Genomic DNA, 16697 nt, shown 5'->3' with positions numbered 1-16697 from the left:
ACAATTGACAAAACAAGTTAATTGGTGCAAAAAGTCCCAAAATATTGCATGAACTGAAAAAATGTGCTGGACTCCAACTAGGGAACGTTTGCATATTCACACTGCATGTTTACAATGAGACGACCTTAAAGTAGCGCGATGCTTCCAATCTATTTTCCAAATAAATTTCAATTGGTTGCTTTACATTTAACCACCAAATGCAAATGTTTCCTAGGTTCAAATTCTTTTAATTTCATACAGGTCCACAATGGCCTTGACCCCTCTCAAACTAGTCTTGAGTTATTAAAGAGTTATGTAAAATGAAAATAGTATGAAGGTTATCTACTACAGGAACGTTTTGAATTTTAATCATCTTAACTCCTTGTAGACTAGACGCCGTTTTTTATTTTTCACATTTGCTAACCAAATAACTAATTTTACTTATATTAGATATCATTATTATTCAGTTGAACAATCTGAACTTAGCATCTACTTGAGGTTGTATTTTTTTTATACAACTGTAAATAAATTCAGATATGAAGAAATATCCCTTATAACAGATTTCTATTAATTTAGACTTTATTATTGTTTTTTTATATATCTTGACGCAAGTACATTGTTTGTCTAATGGCGTTTTCCATTGAATTAATGTGTTTATAATGATCAAATTGAAGGTAGATTTTAAAAGACGCCCCTTCCTCAGATTAAACTTCACCAAAAAAGCTACCTATATTTAATTTTCACAACTCGCCTGCAGAGCTCATGAAATGTAATCAGCGTGGGAAAACGTCTAACAGAGAAAAACAAATAACACAAAGACCTCACCGAGCCATGTTGCATGTTTAGAAAAATATGGATGATTTATTTGACCCTACTTTTGACAAGCCTTGGACTCCATACCCGAGAAATTTCAGTCTTCCATTGTCAGTGGACTACAATCTACATCCAAACATGAATGTGGTACATTTGTTGTTAGCAGCACATTCATTCACTTCTCGTCCAAGCACGTTTGCAAAGAAACACGATAATTATCTTTTCAGGTACTTGGTTAAGTGGGTTTCTATCTTGAACTCACAAAACAGTGATGAGTTATAGTTGTTTAGAATCTATTTAAAACAGACAGTCTAATACAAAGTTCATCCAGTACAGACTTGTCCATAATACTGCTTCTAGTATAGCTTATTTACAATTATCTACTCGAAGCAAAAAATGAAAATAAAAAAACTAAACTAAACCCAAAAAAAACAAAAACAAGATTGCCATTGTTTTAAGAACAAAACAAACTAGCCATCACTATTCAAAGTTAAAGATAAACCAAAACTGAATATTTTCTATTGATTGTGCTTTGTAACCCACAAAACCACTTGATAGTCAGAAATGGAACATCAGTCAGAGGCACCAAATACGAGTGCAGATAACATCCATTTCAGTTTCTCTCTTGAGATTCTCTAGAGCTATGAGTTAGATGGGGCGTAAAAATATTCTTTTTATTCCTTTATTTTATTTATTTATTTATATATTTATAAAGATATTACAGGCTCCCTCTTGTTCATCGCCTGTGATGGTGCTGCTTTGCACAACAGAAGTCACAGAGGAATCACTTTTTGTCTATACCCATGCAGAGCCCTTAAGATTTGCCAGAAAAGGTCACAGATTGTTGGGACAAAGGGGACTGATAAAGGCTTAAACAGACACAATCAGTGTTTTCCACTAAAACATACACAGATGCAGTCCGTTAAGACTGTGGACAAATGGGATTATCCAAAAAGTGGAAGTTATATTAGGCAGGTTAACTTGACAATGCCCAACCTCACCCCTTCCAAAACCCAAATCTGACTTTAAATCTTGCTGGGCATGTTTATGCAGTGTACAGTGTAGTTCTTCGTTCCGGTCTCACAGTAAGCTAGCGGATGATCTTGGTCCTGGAATCTTCAGTTAAGGAAAATGTAGTAACTACGTCCTACTCTACAAGGTGGCAAGTGTAACCATGTTCTGCAATCGACCCCACTGCCTGGTACAGCAGTGATTCTTCCAGCACAGTTTAGGTTTGGGTTGCTGTTACACAGTCACCTCAGTCTTGCTGCCGGTGCGGTAGTGCTGTGGCTGTTGCTGCTGCTGCTGCTGCTGGTGGTGCTGTGGGATGTAGTGGAGCTGCTCCACAGTGTGAGTTCGTCTGGAGGCAAACACTTGTCTTTTATTTGCTGTCTGGTTCATGGCTAACGTGTTGGAATGCACGGCCACTCCCGTCCCCGGTGCCCCGCTGCCGCCACCACCACCGCCACTACCACCATTGTTCGAGGCACTGGGATGGGAGTGCATTTTGGTCATCTTGTAGCGATCCATGAGCGGAGTGGTCGGTGTGAACACATCAGTGTGTGAAATGGCGCGGGAAATTGACTTGTCACTGCCATAGAAGCCGCCAGAAATGCTGCTGACCATGCCACGCTTCAAGGACATCATCAGCTTGTCCGGCGACAGAAGAGGATCTTGGGACAGGAGGCGGTCTTGCGAGTACAAGCGGTCCTGCGAATAGAGGCGCTCTTGAGAGTAATGGCGGTCTTTCGAATACAAGTGCTCCTGGGACAAGAGTCGGTCCTTGGAGTACATGCGATCCTTGGAGTACAGGCGATCTTGCGAGGTGTGACGGTCCTGTGGCAGAAGACGCTCCTGGGAACGAAGACGTTCAGCAGACAGGAGCTGTTCATCTGAGAGGATTCGGCCTCCGTAGGGAGACATGCCCTCAGAAGACATGTTGTAGTCCTGGTGGGGACCACTTTGTGGGACCAGAACGCGGTCTTGGGACATGGCCCTCTGGACACGGCGAGGCCTCTGCCTTTGCTGTGACTGTTGCTGTGAAGACTGCGACTGAGGAGGGGCCTGGGAGATACTGGAAGGTGGGGGCTGGCTTTGGAGTTGCTGCTGTTCCCGATGCTGGAGAGCAAAAACAGAGATATAGGGTAAGTTTACTCACAATCTGAGGCAGTTTAGTTGGAATCTAGTGGATGATCATATATAGCTTTGAAGACACTGAAGTCTGGAGGCTTACAGCCGGCACTTATACTTCATGCTTCAGAGAACATGACCTCATTTTAAAGACTGCTCACTCAAATCTAACCATTGTGCACCCACCTGATCTTGACTCATTTTGAGAACATGCAAAGGAAGAGTGCCTCTTGCTGCCAGGTCAGGCAGGTGGCGCTTACGGGTGTAGTAGTCATCAACGTCTTTATCTGCTACAGAGGAAATGATAATTAGGAAAAGAAAAGGAGGCGAGCAATGAAGAGAGAGATCCAGGATGTGAAGGAACAAGAAAACACACAGGAAGACGTTTAAACAGGAAGGGAAAAATTGGATCAAGAGGAAATGTAGAACATTGCACACATGGCAGAGAGCGATGTTGACAGACCCATCTGTGTTTCACCTTTCCAAGCACATGAAGGGGAATAGAAAGTAGAGGAATTGCATATTCCATGCTAGGCACACAACATCCACATATCCTTGCTTCGTCGGGAATGTTACAGTCAGCCCTGGCTGTGTAGGGGGGAAACTTTTCAAAGGTCATGTGAAAATCTATACACAGGAATGCTCATTTCGCAGACATGGAGGGAAACATACAGGCACTTTATACACTCATGCTGGAATGCTACTGGTTCCCAGGCAACAACAGGTCCTCCTTGAGAGCTGCAAGAGGTTTCATATTACTGAGTTGGTGCCTCTTTACTTGTGTCAGCAGACAAGAAAACATGCATTTAGAGGCAGGTCAAAGTGACAAGAAGACTTTTGCAGATGATCAATTGTAGGGAAGAACATTGAATCAAGGTCATGCCACACAACACAATCACATGCATAAAGACTCATCACTGAATTACAAACATGGTGACACACATGTAGAAAAGTTGGGCCGGACGTCTTGTCAAAGAAACACGGAATCGGCGTCCGTGAATGTTGTTGAGTAACTCGTCCGCCAGTGAACTAAATTAGGAATGAACGCAAGCGGAAATAATTTATTGAGAGCTCCTAAATGACTTTTGTGTGTGATGCTATCTTCTTCAGTAATGAGTGCAAAAGTGTCCATGCCACCTGTCCGTATTTGATTCAGCCAAAATCCCCCTTGGCAAGCCACGGGCGCTCGCTGCAAATCGATTCATTATGAGAGATAATAAAAACAAGATGTTCCTATCTCAAGCATAATAGTCACCGCGATCTGGGCAGGGCATTGCAAGCTCATCAACCATATTATCATGGAGTGAATTAATAACTTGAGATGTATACTGTTCTACATGGCAACAGTCTACATGCTTTTTTTCTTCGGTTTGATAGCAATTTGCATTAATAAGCATAAGCATTATTCTCTTTTATTATCTCAACAATGAAACCGCTGCTCTATCTTCCCTCTCGCACATTCCTGCATGATCCATCAGCATGCCCACAGTAGTTAGGCGACAAAAAGAAACAGCACAGCCTTTTGGCTATTTGCTGCAACAAATAATTTGCTTTGGAAGCAGAAAGAAAGTTAGTAAAACTGAAGGACACAGCCTGGGGGTATTTGTACTGCTTTGTACACCAGCTCTGTGGTCGGCTTCTGATGTGACAATTGAATTCATTTGCTTTTGATTTAATGCCCATCAAAAGCTGTTATCTTAATTTTTCCCAAGCATTGTTCACATGAAGGGATTAAAAACTAGCCCTGCGTGCTGCAAAGCCATTTCACACTTTGGCCAGAAAGGGTTGCTGGCAGCTGCCGCCACGTGCGCCGGTGTGGAGTGAACCCTGACTGGAGGAGCCGTAGATCGTCATCCTTCACTTTGAGCGCGTGCCAGCAGTGAAGTTGGGCAATCTTGATGAGATTACGCAGGCCTCAAGGAATATTTGCTTTTCCCTTACACAATGTCAGGAGAGGAGATCTCATTACGCAGCAGAAATCCAGCGTTGTGCCACTAAATCAATGCGAAACCAAGCCGCGTCGGGCCGGGCGCAACACTCCACTTAATGTTGTGCTTCTCTGCTCTGAGAGAATAGGTGGCTGCAGTCTTTAAGTGGAGAGGAGAAAAAGCAACGAATATCAATGACCCAGAGAGTCTGTGAGATGACTCCACTGATTTTCTGATGGATCAGAGCTGAGAAATGAATACCTCAATTAGATTCGAACCTCTCTTGATTCCCCTTCATATTTGCTCAAATTGGAGTATTGTGAATGAGTTCTTTCGCTAGATGACCTCAAAACAGCAGGAAAATCTAATTCTTCTCGCTTCCAGTAAGGGGTCATGGAAGCAGACATGATGAATATTTTTTTTCTTTCTATGTTTTTGGGGGGCTGGGGGGGGGGTTATCATGCAGGCACCGGGACCGGGATCCTTCTCTTGCATTAGTGCAGTGAACTTGGACCTACTGAGTTTCTTCAGGGATGAGAACCGGCTTAGGTCGGCCTTGACGGCCGCCTCGTAGGAGGGCGGCAGGTGTGACAGGCTCTGGAAGGAGCGCGAGAAAGACAGGTCGTATGGCTCCGTCTGCGAGGTCAGGATGCCGCTTATCCGATTGTTCTCTGGAGACACATACGTACATATACAGACACAGAAGAAGAAGTAATGGGCTTCCCAACCCAAACCCCTTCAAAAGACACCGAGCACGGATGAGACCCCAGGCGATCAGCACAGACGGCCACCTGCTGAAGTGGAGGGAAACAGGAGTAGGCTGATGGAGGAGCTGAAGTCTTAGTTGTGCAAATATTTCCTGGGGGTTCTAAAGGTGCTCTGAGAACATCGTCTTATGGAGAAATTATTCATGGTTGAATCAGTTCCTTTTGGTGCAGGTAAACTAAGTTAACAAAAGACACATCTTCACAGTTTCTCACATTAAAACCAAAAATTGAAATGTATTTCACTGGGGTGTTTAGGGATTGACCAACACAAAGTAGTGTCTTTCACATTAGGAGAATTGTGTTTTTTACAAATAAAATTGTCTTCAGACCCCTTTACTTTGATACGCCTATATAAAGTCAGGTGTAAACAGAAGTCATTAGATTTGTTTCGTAAATGGAGTTTGCCTCCAGGTAAATCATCTGTTCTGTGAAGGAAATTTGTCTGTAAAATGTTGCTATTGGTCTAAAGATCTAAAGACTTTTGAAATGCCAGGTGCATGAATGGTGCAATATAAATAAACCTGCCTTGTCCTCTCTAGCCAGAATAGTAAAATCGCTTACTGTATTCAAGTGTTAAAATGGTCTAGTCAAAGGCTCAGTGGTAAAGCAGGCACACCATATGCAAAGGCTACATTCCTCATGCAGTTGTCCCTGGTTCAATTCCCGACCTTAGGCCATTTGCTGCATGTCTTCCCCGTCTCTTTTTTTTGTTGTTGCTGTGGAACAAATCCCACTACTGCTACAAAAACCTTTAAAACAATAGTCTGTGTTCAGACATGAATCCAATCCAAACTCCCTGTCAGTCGGACTGAGCTGGAGCATTTACCTCATGGCCATCGGTTTTAGTCTGTAGATGTGAAAAGCTAGCCAAGAGATACCCCAACAGAAACTTCTGTCAACTGAGGGAAGCTGAAGATGCATATACTCCTCACTGAAGGTTTTTATTTGTAGAGAGTTATGAAAATCATTGCCCTCCTACTTTTATTCCTCACTTTGTGTTGGTCCACCTCATAAAATGTCAAGATAAGATACACTGGAGCCAATGGTTCAAAATATTAAGATGCTGGCGGGTTATTGATAGATTTGGAAGCCAGCATATAAATTAAACGTGTGAAGAAATGAGGAATAAAGCATTTTTACAGCTGGCTGTACTCCATAAAGCTTCAAAACCTCCAAACACTCTCCTGGCTGTTAGCTTTGCAAGAGCTCCAGTCGTTGTGTTCTTTCACAAATCTTGCCTTTGAAGTTCTATTTCTGTCAAAAAAAAAACAACAAAAAAAAACCCAATAAAACTTCAACATCCAAGTACCTGCTTCTCAGAAATGGTTGCGCATCTAAAACTCCAGCTTTCTGTCGGTGGCAGTGGGGTAGTGGAGGTGGGTGGGGGCACTATAGGTGGAAACATCACATAACTGAGCGACCGTTTGCTGTGGGACTGACTCGACAGGTGAGGCGGTGGTTTGACGTGAGGAAACGGTGCTCTGAGAAGGAAACGAGTGGAAGAAAACAAGACAATACACGGAACGAGCGCTGTGTGCTGGAGAGTGACCCTGCTCATGACAGCATTGTGATGTGATCTGGGACCAGGTGGGGTGGGCGATGCCCGGACTGACTGTTGTTGAAGCGATGTGATAAGGTTTCAGGAAGACACTCGGGGTGGGTTGCTGCCGAGAGGCATGTCTCAAGGACCTAAATCTTCTGTTATTCTCACTCTACTTTTTTTTTTCTTTTTCTTTTTTTTTATTATCTCGCATTCGCACGCATGCATGCGCGCAAGCATCCGGAGTCTGTCCCATTTACCTCCGTCTTCCTCACTCTGTCAATCTTATCTATCCCGCCATGCTGCCACCCACTTTTCTCCGCTTCTTAATTCTTTCTTGTCCGTCCAGTATTCCCTTCTCCCTCATTTTCTCTCTGGCTGCTTCTCTATCTCACTTCGCCTGTGAGCCTTGAGTCTGTCACAGTGCAGAGCAGCAGCATGGGTGCGGCTCTAAAGCAGCCTCCATTGAACGGATAAAAAAAATAAATAAATAAAAATGGGGCTTTAGTAAATTTCTGCAAGATGGAGAGCATGAGGCTAAAATGCAGCAAAAATGTAGACGAGGCCATCTGAAAGGGACAAAAAATCAAAAACGTTGACGAATATAAGAAGGAGAGAAAACTGGATGAGAAGCTGGACAAAGTAGGGCAGAGGGGCGTCGAACAACTGCTGGGGGTCCCGGGAGCTGCAGGGAATGGGGACTGGAGGATGTGAATGAATTGTAAGTGGAGTGTTCGGCAATCCTGCATCAACAAAAAAGAACCGACTCAGAATGTGGCATGCTGTTAGCGTTCAATAGAGCAAACACGTTTTTTACCCCTTCATCAAGACGGACACTACAACCACACAGACCTGGCTCAAATAGTCCCAGACTTCTGGGAATTATCAATTTCACACCAAGTATTACACCATAGAACTTGAAATTATATGTTACTGCCAACAAATTCAATGAAAATGTCAACAACAACAACAAAAAAATCGAGTGTGAATACTGTGGAGAGAAAACCTGTATGATGGCTGAAAGTAAGACTGGGCACCTGAAAGTGGTTGCCTGAGATTCTGGGGTCTCTAAGCAGAGAAAACTGGATCAGGGCAAAAAGAAAATGACAAATTATTATTCTGTTTATGGTGCTTAAACTGTTTGAGTGAGTAAGAGAGATGATCTTGGTGATATAAAAAATTGGCTTGTGCATTGAAGTTGCAACGAATTTCCATTCGATTCGTGTTGCATCACTCCATTCAGTTAGTCACTGTGATGGCCAGTCACCAGAACATTAACAATCAATTGTCCATAAACATTTACTGAATGATTTATTTCTGATTCAGTAAATGATTTAGAACATTGTTTTACCTTCTGCTTTGCTTTGTGAACTGGTTGTTTGAACGCTGATTGTAGCAACTGTTTTTTGGGGTTTTTTTAGCTCTTAAAGCTAATTTGTCATAAATCCTGGTTGCTGACGACCAGGATTCATATCACCATTACTAACCATTATCGGTGATGGTTATGGCAACTATCACTAGTCATTTTACTAGTTAGTGACCGTTAAGTTTTCTTTGCTCCGTTTTACTATTTTTCTGTAATTTCTTTGCATTCCTTGAATGTTACTAGCCTATCTATAAAGAGTTTCTTGCTGTTTGCTTTTATTTATTCTGTTTATCTGTAGGGCTTTCCGTGTGAGAGCCATAATGCAAAAATTCACTCCTTTAGCTATCGTTCTTTAAAACCAGACCTCACCAGACGGGTATCGATAAAACAATAATTGACTGTTTGGCTAATAATGGTTAATACAGATCAATGTGATCTAAATTACCAGCTTTATTAATATTTTCCCTTGGCACTTATTAATAGTTATTAACCAAACCTATTGTCAGAGAACATCCGTTTCAAACATGGCTACTGCAGTGTTTAACTTGCATTGGTTTTCAGGTTAGGAGTAAACCATCTAATTAATCGTTATTATCTTTTGACTTTTTTTAAATAATTTTTTTATGTGAAGTTAGTGGGTTGGAATAAATACATATTTATTTCCACTCTGGGTCTCGTACTTTAAAACAAAACAGTCATGATGCAGAAACTAACAATAGTCAATATCGTCACAGCGGTTCCTGCTGTTTTTGGCCAAGTTAGAGGGTTTTTTTTCTTAGATTTTGGCGTAAATATGAAACTGTAGTATTTTGACCCGTCGTAGAATTTGTTGGCAGTAAGACAGATTTAAGTCGCAACGTAAAACCTCGGTTTGGGTTGCGCATTTGCAATCACGTGAGATCTAATAGTAGTTTGAACCCAGTATTTGCAACCACACGGCAAACCCTGAAAGTTTCCCGTCGGAGCGGGATCCAACGGGCTTTCGAATCTACTTAAATCAGGTCTGGAAAAAAAACACAACAACACACCAGCCGATGTGGAAGAAAGGAGGACAGGAACGCGAGGATGGGTTAGTGGAGGATGTACAGTATGAGTGATCAAAATGGCGTGAAGAAACACTTATATCAAATCAAATATGTATGTATGACTTACCACGTCTCAATGATCGGTGAGCTACCAAACCCAAGTAAAAACAACAACAACAACAACAAAAACAACAGTAGTGTTTTCAGAAACATGTCGATGGCAACAGGGGTCAGAAAACACACCGCACACAAACCTTCTCCACATTCAGCATGACCAGTGCAGAAAATCCTCCCACAAACAATTATTCTGATGAATTCAGCCTTCGCCTCCGGAGGCTCCGGTTCCGGAGTCTGTGCCCGATTTGCCATTTTTTGCGTGTGATGTGGAGCGGCGTGCTCCGGTTGTGTCAGTAGTGGGCCGCAGAGAGGCTCGGAACATTGGGTTTTATCTGGGAAACACACTGCATGCTGAAATGCGAAAGGATTTTAGCCAGACTGTGATCAAAGTGGCTGTGTTAGATATGTTGTTGAAATGGATTTTTCATGTTTCCCACAGATCTCCAGGCATTTGTTCCCAGTGTGTGGCTTGCTTATCTGGGTGAGTGTGTCTACACCATATGGTCAATTATGTCCACAAAAGGAAAGAGCCGCTCTGACTGCAAGACGTCAGACGCGTTTCCTGCATACTTGAAATTTTTTTTCTTGTTTTCTACTTTTAATGAAATACATAAGAAGAAAATGAAACGAACCAAATCTAAATGGCGGGGTTTGTATTCAGATCGGTGGCTCTTTGCTGCTGCGTCTTTAAACGTGGGAGTCTGCAACACCGGACCAGGCAACCGGCAACCCTCACAAGAACAATTTGGACGTGACCGCTGAATGACATCAGCGATAACAGAAAAGGATTCGTAGTGTTGCTCCTCTTTGGCGCTTTCGAGTTTTGGCAATAGGTTTTGGAATCACAGCAAGGAATTCAGAGTTTATAAAAAAAAACATTACAAAAGTAAAATAAATGAATAATGAAATGACATAGAAGCTATAAAATGTTTAGATGCTTTTTTTCTTAACATGGCGACACTAAATAAATAATTGTTGGTTTATATAGAGCTCAACTCCTGATGTCCATTAGGATGGACATTCAACCTTGGAAAAAAAATCCTGCAGTTTGATTGACAACATTTTCAAAAATAACTTCAAATACTATCACTGAAAATATTGAAAATGTTTATACTGAGAGTAATTTTATTAGCCTCTCATGAACTTAAATTGATATTTTTGATACAAAATAGAAACTCGCCGCTTCCCTTCTCGAGTTTCAGAGCAATGCTTGTCTTGTCTAACGTGACGCTCACCCATACCCAGTTCAGATTTAGATCTTCATTGCCATAGGTCAATAATAAACTGGTCAGTGAATCATTCAAATAACTAAAGCCCTATTTTTGTATTTGCTTAAACCGAGAAATCCATCATGTCCATTCCAGTGGACGTGATGTCTGACGGGGTTTTAAGGCGAGTTTTTATCTGACAAAACAATATATAGGCACACGATTGTTATCTTGAAAGTTCTAGTCACGTATTTCTGTGGGGTGGGCAATCCTGTCCTGCAACTCTTAGATGTATCCAACACACCTGAATCCAACAGCTGAATCGCCTCTCAAGTGCAGTCAGGTTCTCCAGAGTTCTGCTAATGACCTCATTATTTGACTCAAGTGTGTTGAAGTAGAGACTCATCTAAATGTTGCAGGTGACCGGCCCTCGAGGACTGAAGTCGCCCACCCCTGCTCTAGAATCCAGAGGGCCACATAAAACCTTATGGCGGACAGGATTTGCCCCCCGAGCTTTGAGTTTGTCAAATGTGATCTATAGGCTAAATCTGTCCAAAATATGACTAATAATTGTCCTGACAACTGATTCTCCCACCTGAGCTGTAGGTTTCCGTTGCTCCTCCAGAGTTACTTTCTTAGCTTTCTGGTGGTTCCTCTTGCCAGGTTTTTTTTTCCTGGTTTTCCCAGTAAAGTTTAATTTTTATAATGTTTCCTAGTGGTAGGCGTCTTAAAGCTTGGCTAATCCCTTCATAACCTAAGTCCCGCTTTCAGCCTGGTCTGTCTGCTGCGTTCCTTGGTCTTCATAATCCTTTTTGCAATACTCTCCTGCAGATTTCTGAGGCCTTTGCTGCACAGCTGCATTCATACTGCGATTTAATGACCCACAGGTGGGCTCCACTGCTTATTATGCACCAGTTTTCCCATATGTCTGCTTCATAAAACCCCAATAAAATACGTCGCAGCTTGCCACTGTAATGTGACAAAAAGCTGGAAAAACCCCAAGGGAGCGCGTCCTCGGGTTTCCTCGCCCGTCTTTTTTCCAAGAGCCGCCTCTCGAACACAGAGCTGAGCCAAGAAGTCACTTCAGTCACTTTTTCTTACCATTCTTAGGTGTGCGTGTGGGGCTACCTAGAGCCACATGGTTATAGCTGTGCTGATGGGTACCTGCAATGACAAAAAGCAGTGAAAGGTCTGTTGAATGTCCAAGAGGAGCTCCAGGTGTCAAAGTGCAAACACAGTGGTGTGAAGGAGAAGCACTTAAAGGGATATTCCACTGAAAAACGTCGGCTTTCAACGTTTTTTAGGGCGAAAAACCATAGACTCTGTAGTCGACTACAGAAGGTTGTAGGTTCAAATCCAGCTTCCTCCTGCCACATGTTGACATGCCCCTGGGCAAGGCACCTAACCCCAATTTGCCTTCTGATCTGCATATCAGTGTATAAATGTGTGAGTGTTTGTGTGGTCAAAATGACTGGGAAAGCATTACATAAGTCCAGTTACAATTTGAGTTGGATGCAAAATTATTATTATTATTATTATTATTATTATTTTTAAGTAGGTGAAATATCCCTTTATTTATTGTTTTGCTAAATTATCACAGTGAACATGAAGACAGGAGGAGAGTGAGAATTTAAGCCTGCTTAGACTTCAGCTCTACCTCAAAAAACCTGTTTACATCAAATAGCATCCAGAGAAGAAGAGCCAACAGCAAATACATTAGAGAAGCAAAAAAACAAAACAAAATAAAAAAACATAAAGCAGGGTCAGTATGCAATATTTATTACATCCTGTCCTGGAGCACACAGGCAAATTGTATTATTTAAGAGTAAGTCATACACAGCGACCACTTGAATCGATGCGGCCCTATTAAAAACGATAATATATATGCAGAGCAGCCGGCACAAGAAGCTGCTGGAAGATTAATGAAACAGGAATACTTGCTGACCAGTCTGTGTTCTATGTGGCGCGGCTACTGCCCAGGAACACACAGGCATTTACTGCAACTTCACATTGCACAAGCAACATCCATTTTGAGGTAACCCGGTTCGAATCCATCTCAGGCCAAAATAAATAAGTGCATCTTTCCAGAAAAAATGGAGAAAAAAAAAATTGCAGCCCCATTTCTAGACTACCTTTCCTCCCCGGGGCTTTAGAAGAAGTGGGGGCGGAGAAACGCGTTGCTTCAGTTCCGACCGCTTGTGGCCAGATCCAGTCTACAGAAACTCATTTGCTTAGTTATTGTGAGTTCTGTGGGGATGCTACAGCTCCGGATTAACTTGCTCCCACCTTTTAATTTAATTTTTAATGCCACATCTCTCATTTAGAGGGGATTTCATGAGCTGCTTTAGACTGGTTCAAATTGTCTAGGTTACATAGCCTTGTGTAAAATGCGGCAACAACTTGGTTTGGATCGATTTTTCCTTGAATAAAATGATTCCATCAGTTGAAAATTCAAATGGCATACATTTCTTAATTAATAGAGAGAGCCACCTTTATTTAAACTATAAAAACATTGGGTGTTATTTCTCCTGATGACTAGGCTACTAACCGGCCAGTAAGACTCCACTGTTCAGCCGAGCCTGAGAAAATTTTGTCTTGAGTTTGACCAAGTCACCACACTCCTGATCTAAAACTTTTTCTTACCCAAGAACCATTTTTAAATCAGATCCAACACCAAATCCTGAACCATAGATAATCATATCTGTTTTTAAATCCTCTCGTTTAGATAATTGGAATGCTCCTTTTTTCTTGTGTTAAAAGCAGAAAAGCCTTTGATCGTCTCCAGACAGCGCAACACGGCTCAAGGCGCTTCTGCGAAGTGCAATTGTCTCACATGGTTTAGCTTTGAACTCATCAAAAATTCAAGCCGTTTTACTTTTTAATCCAACAAGTAGAGATAATAATAGGTAGCGGCCGTGGTACAGTCAAAAAAAAAAAAAGAAAAAAGACCGAAATAGAAACGTCGGCTGCATGCATGTAACACCGCAGCGACATTCAAAAGCTTCAGCAACAAAATCTAGTAAACATAATGTGGCAGATAAAGGAGAAACATAAAACACAGAAGCACTGCGTGGGGCCCAGCAGCCCTCCAAAGTGACATCTTTTCGAATTTTTATGACAGACGGCTATTTTCAACACAGGCTGTCACTATCACACCATCAGGCTTCATGCGGTAACCCTGTGAGCCACATTGTTCTGTTATGCATTGTGATGGAAACACGCGCCAAGCTTGGACTCATAGAATCACACTTACGAAGTCAGAGGAAATGATTGAGAAAATTTCATTTAACACGACAGCTTCCTCCGCCCCGGAGGCAGCAGGCTCGCACACAGAAGTAGCACACCTTTAACACACCCAGGAATGGTTTACCATCCTGGAGCTGCTACAGAATCCTTTTTCGCAAAACTACACATAAAACAGCATTTTCTCCCAGAATAAACCAATCTTACTTGTCTGTAGGTGCATCGATGCTCCTGAGTGCTGACAATGGTGATCTGAGAACGGTTTCTGACATAGCTGGGTGGTCCTGCTGCAACAATGTTTTGGCAGCAGGCTCACTAAAAGAAAAGAAGTCAAACCGCATCACCAGCACACATCTAACAAGTTAACATGTGGCTCTGATTCTGTTTTGGTTTGGGCTTGACATGAATGTTGGCATCTGTATCTAGCCACTGGAATCCACCAGATCATTTTTGTGAACAATGCATCTACGATAAAACTGACTAGCAAACCTTAAGGTGTTATTGTTATCCCCCTATGTTTCCACTACATTTATCAGGGTAAAAACAGATGACCAGGGTAATAAAAGAAAACATTTCCCCCTAAATATATTAGATAACATTTGATTAAAACTTTAGGTCATAATACCAACCATTGGTGTCTTCATTATATTCTCCAAAGCACTTTACAGTACAGTCACCCATTCATTCACACACAGATAGTGGAAAACTACATTGCATCCAAAGACACACCAACTGTTTCAATTAACCTTTTTTCCATGCGTATATTGAAGTATTTCAAAAGTAAAAATGGCATAATTCATACATTTTGCAGAAAAGCTTTTATGCCCCGTTGAGGTAAGTTTAGACTTTTCCAAAAAAAAAAAAATGTAAATGTGCTGAAATATAGATGAAAACACATTTCTCAAGTTATGGCAAAGTTAACACCCCCATCTTCTTGTGGGTCTGTGCCTTACCAGAGGCACAAACCATTAGCCATTATCCATTTTTTTCTGATGTATGGCCCATGCTAGTTTGCAACTTCTAGCTCTTGCATATTACAGCAGTATTACACAGCTACACATAGCTTATAAAATTATGCTGGTTTGGCTGATTCCCTCCAAACCAGGAGCCAGAAATGTGAAAAATTCCACTGAACGCTGGATCTCATCCTCCAAACATCCTTTCTGTGTGCTTACCATACAACTGTTCAAGTATTTTATCACAGCTTCAGCAGGATAGGTTGTTCTACACTCCAATTACAGTGGATACGTTAAAAAGAAGTCATTTTCTACATCAACTTTATCAGTCTAATGAGAAGCTAAAATACACTTGGAAGATGGAGGACGCCTCAAACAGATCGCCTGTCTATTAGTGGGCAACAGAAAGACACACACACAAAAAAAAACTGTCCACAACCAAGATCTTGGATACGGCTCAGGGATTACAATTTCCTGATAACGTTTCCGCCAGATGATGCTAAAGAAATCTCCTGACTCCTTTAGATTTGAAGGCGTTCGGCATTAACGAGCGGCAACATTTTATTTTTGTGTGTGTGTGCGCGTTACCTTCCGCCTCAATCGGGAGAGTGGCTTTAATTTCAAGCCACAGAATCAAGAGTTTCAGCCAATCATCCACCCTCCCGCTGGGTAACGAGTGTTTAGCAGATGACAGGAGACGGGACGCAGTGTCGCGGCGCTCCGCTGGGCACTGCACTGTGGAGGTGCTTGAGTTGAAAGATGGGACCTTTACTGAGCCCATTGTACTGGGAAAGATGATGAATGACAGCCATTCTCAGCGGTGCGTGTGTGTGTGTGTGTTTGTGTGTACGTATATGTGGCTTTTGCGTGTCACGTATAAGAAGGAGGCAGCAATAGATGGAGGCTCCGTCATACTAATGCTGTCGCGACACGTTCTTATGCTGTCTGCTGCTGTGCCTGTTTAAAAATGCATTAGAGCCAACTGGTGAAACATCAATTTACATCTGTCACAGAAGAGCGAGGCTCGACGCTCTCACATCATAGCTCTCGATATTTGCTCAGGCTATGAAGATAGATGGCATGTGTCTTGTCTGTGTTCCTCCTTTCTCTTTACTCATATCTCTGCTTAACAGCGACTCTCACTACAAATGTTGCTCAAACGGCAGTAAATCCACACACAACCGAGGCCCTCTCTGCCGAACATATTAAACAGTGCTCATCGTGATAAAAAATGTCTGCCCGTTTACTGTCGGAACTGGAGGAATCCAGTCGGAGATTTTGAAGCGATAGTCGCTGCTTCTGGATGGACAGCGTTGGTGCTTTCAAGACGTGTCGGAAAACATTTTTATATTTGCTGGAGTTACAAAATTAGTTTGATTATTTAAGTCTGACAGGGAGGCGAAGACAAAATGATACCTTCTGACCGTACTTAAGTGTCGAGCTTTTTAGCTGCATTGTCCATTAGTTTAGTCAAATAATTCACCTCTCACCAGTGAGAGTTGGCCAACCAATCAAATCCAACACAGACTTGGGGTAACTTGTGAACTGACTGGTCTATCTGTCTCTCTGCAGAGATGCTTTTCCCCTCTGGGTATCGCAACAACTTGGCTGATTTCCAGAAAATG

The 16697-nt window shown here is 42.1% G+C and overlaps 1 protein-coding gene across 10 annotated transcripts in view; it reads right to left on the bottom strand.

Moving 5' to 3' along the window:
* Positions 1–816: 816 nt before the first annotated feature.
* The window catches only part of LOC122822882 (protein shisa-6), a 95522-nt gene continuing 79641 nt past the window's right edge, over positions 817–16697 (bottom strand). For 2 of the 10 annotated variants that reach the window (XM_044101935.1, XM_044101939.1), the window contains 5 exons: positions 11975–12037; positions 9676–9696; positions 5369–5521; positions 3109–3212; positions 817–2910 (listed from right to left, as the gene is read on the bottom strand). In XM_044101935.1, the coding sequence (XP_043957870.1) occupies positions 2038–2910; positions 3109–3212; positions 5369–5521; positions 9676–9696; positions 11975–12037 (1214 nt within the window). In that variant the 3' untranslated portion in view covers positions 817–2037. The remainder of the gene's footprint in view (positions 2911–3108; positions 3213–5368; positions 5522–9675; positions 9697–11974; positions 12038–16697) is intronic. The other 8 variants (XM_044101938.1, XM_044101940.1, XM_044101941.1 and 5 more) reach the window with 5 other exon arrangements.

The sequence above is a fragment of the Gambusia affinis genome, linkage group LG20 (genome assembly GCF_019740435.1).
Source record: "Gambusia affinis linkage group LG20, SWU_Gaff_1.0, whole genome shotgun sequence".
NCBI lineage: Eukaryota > Metazoa > Chordata > Actinopteri > Cyprinodontiformes > Poeciliidae > Gambusia > Gambusia affinis.
The sequence above is the reverse complement of the archived record's forward strand: the minus strand, read 5'-3'. Positions and strand labels throughout refer to the sequence as shown.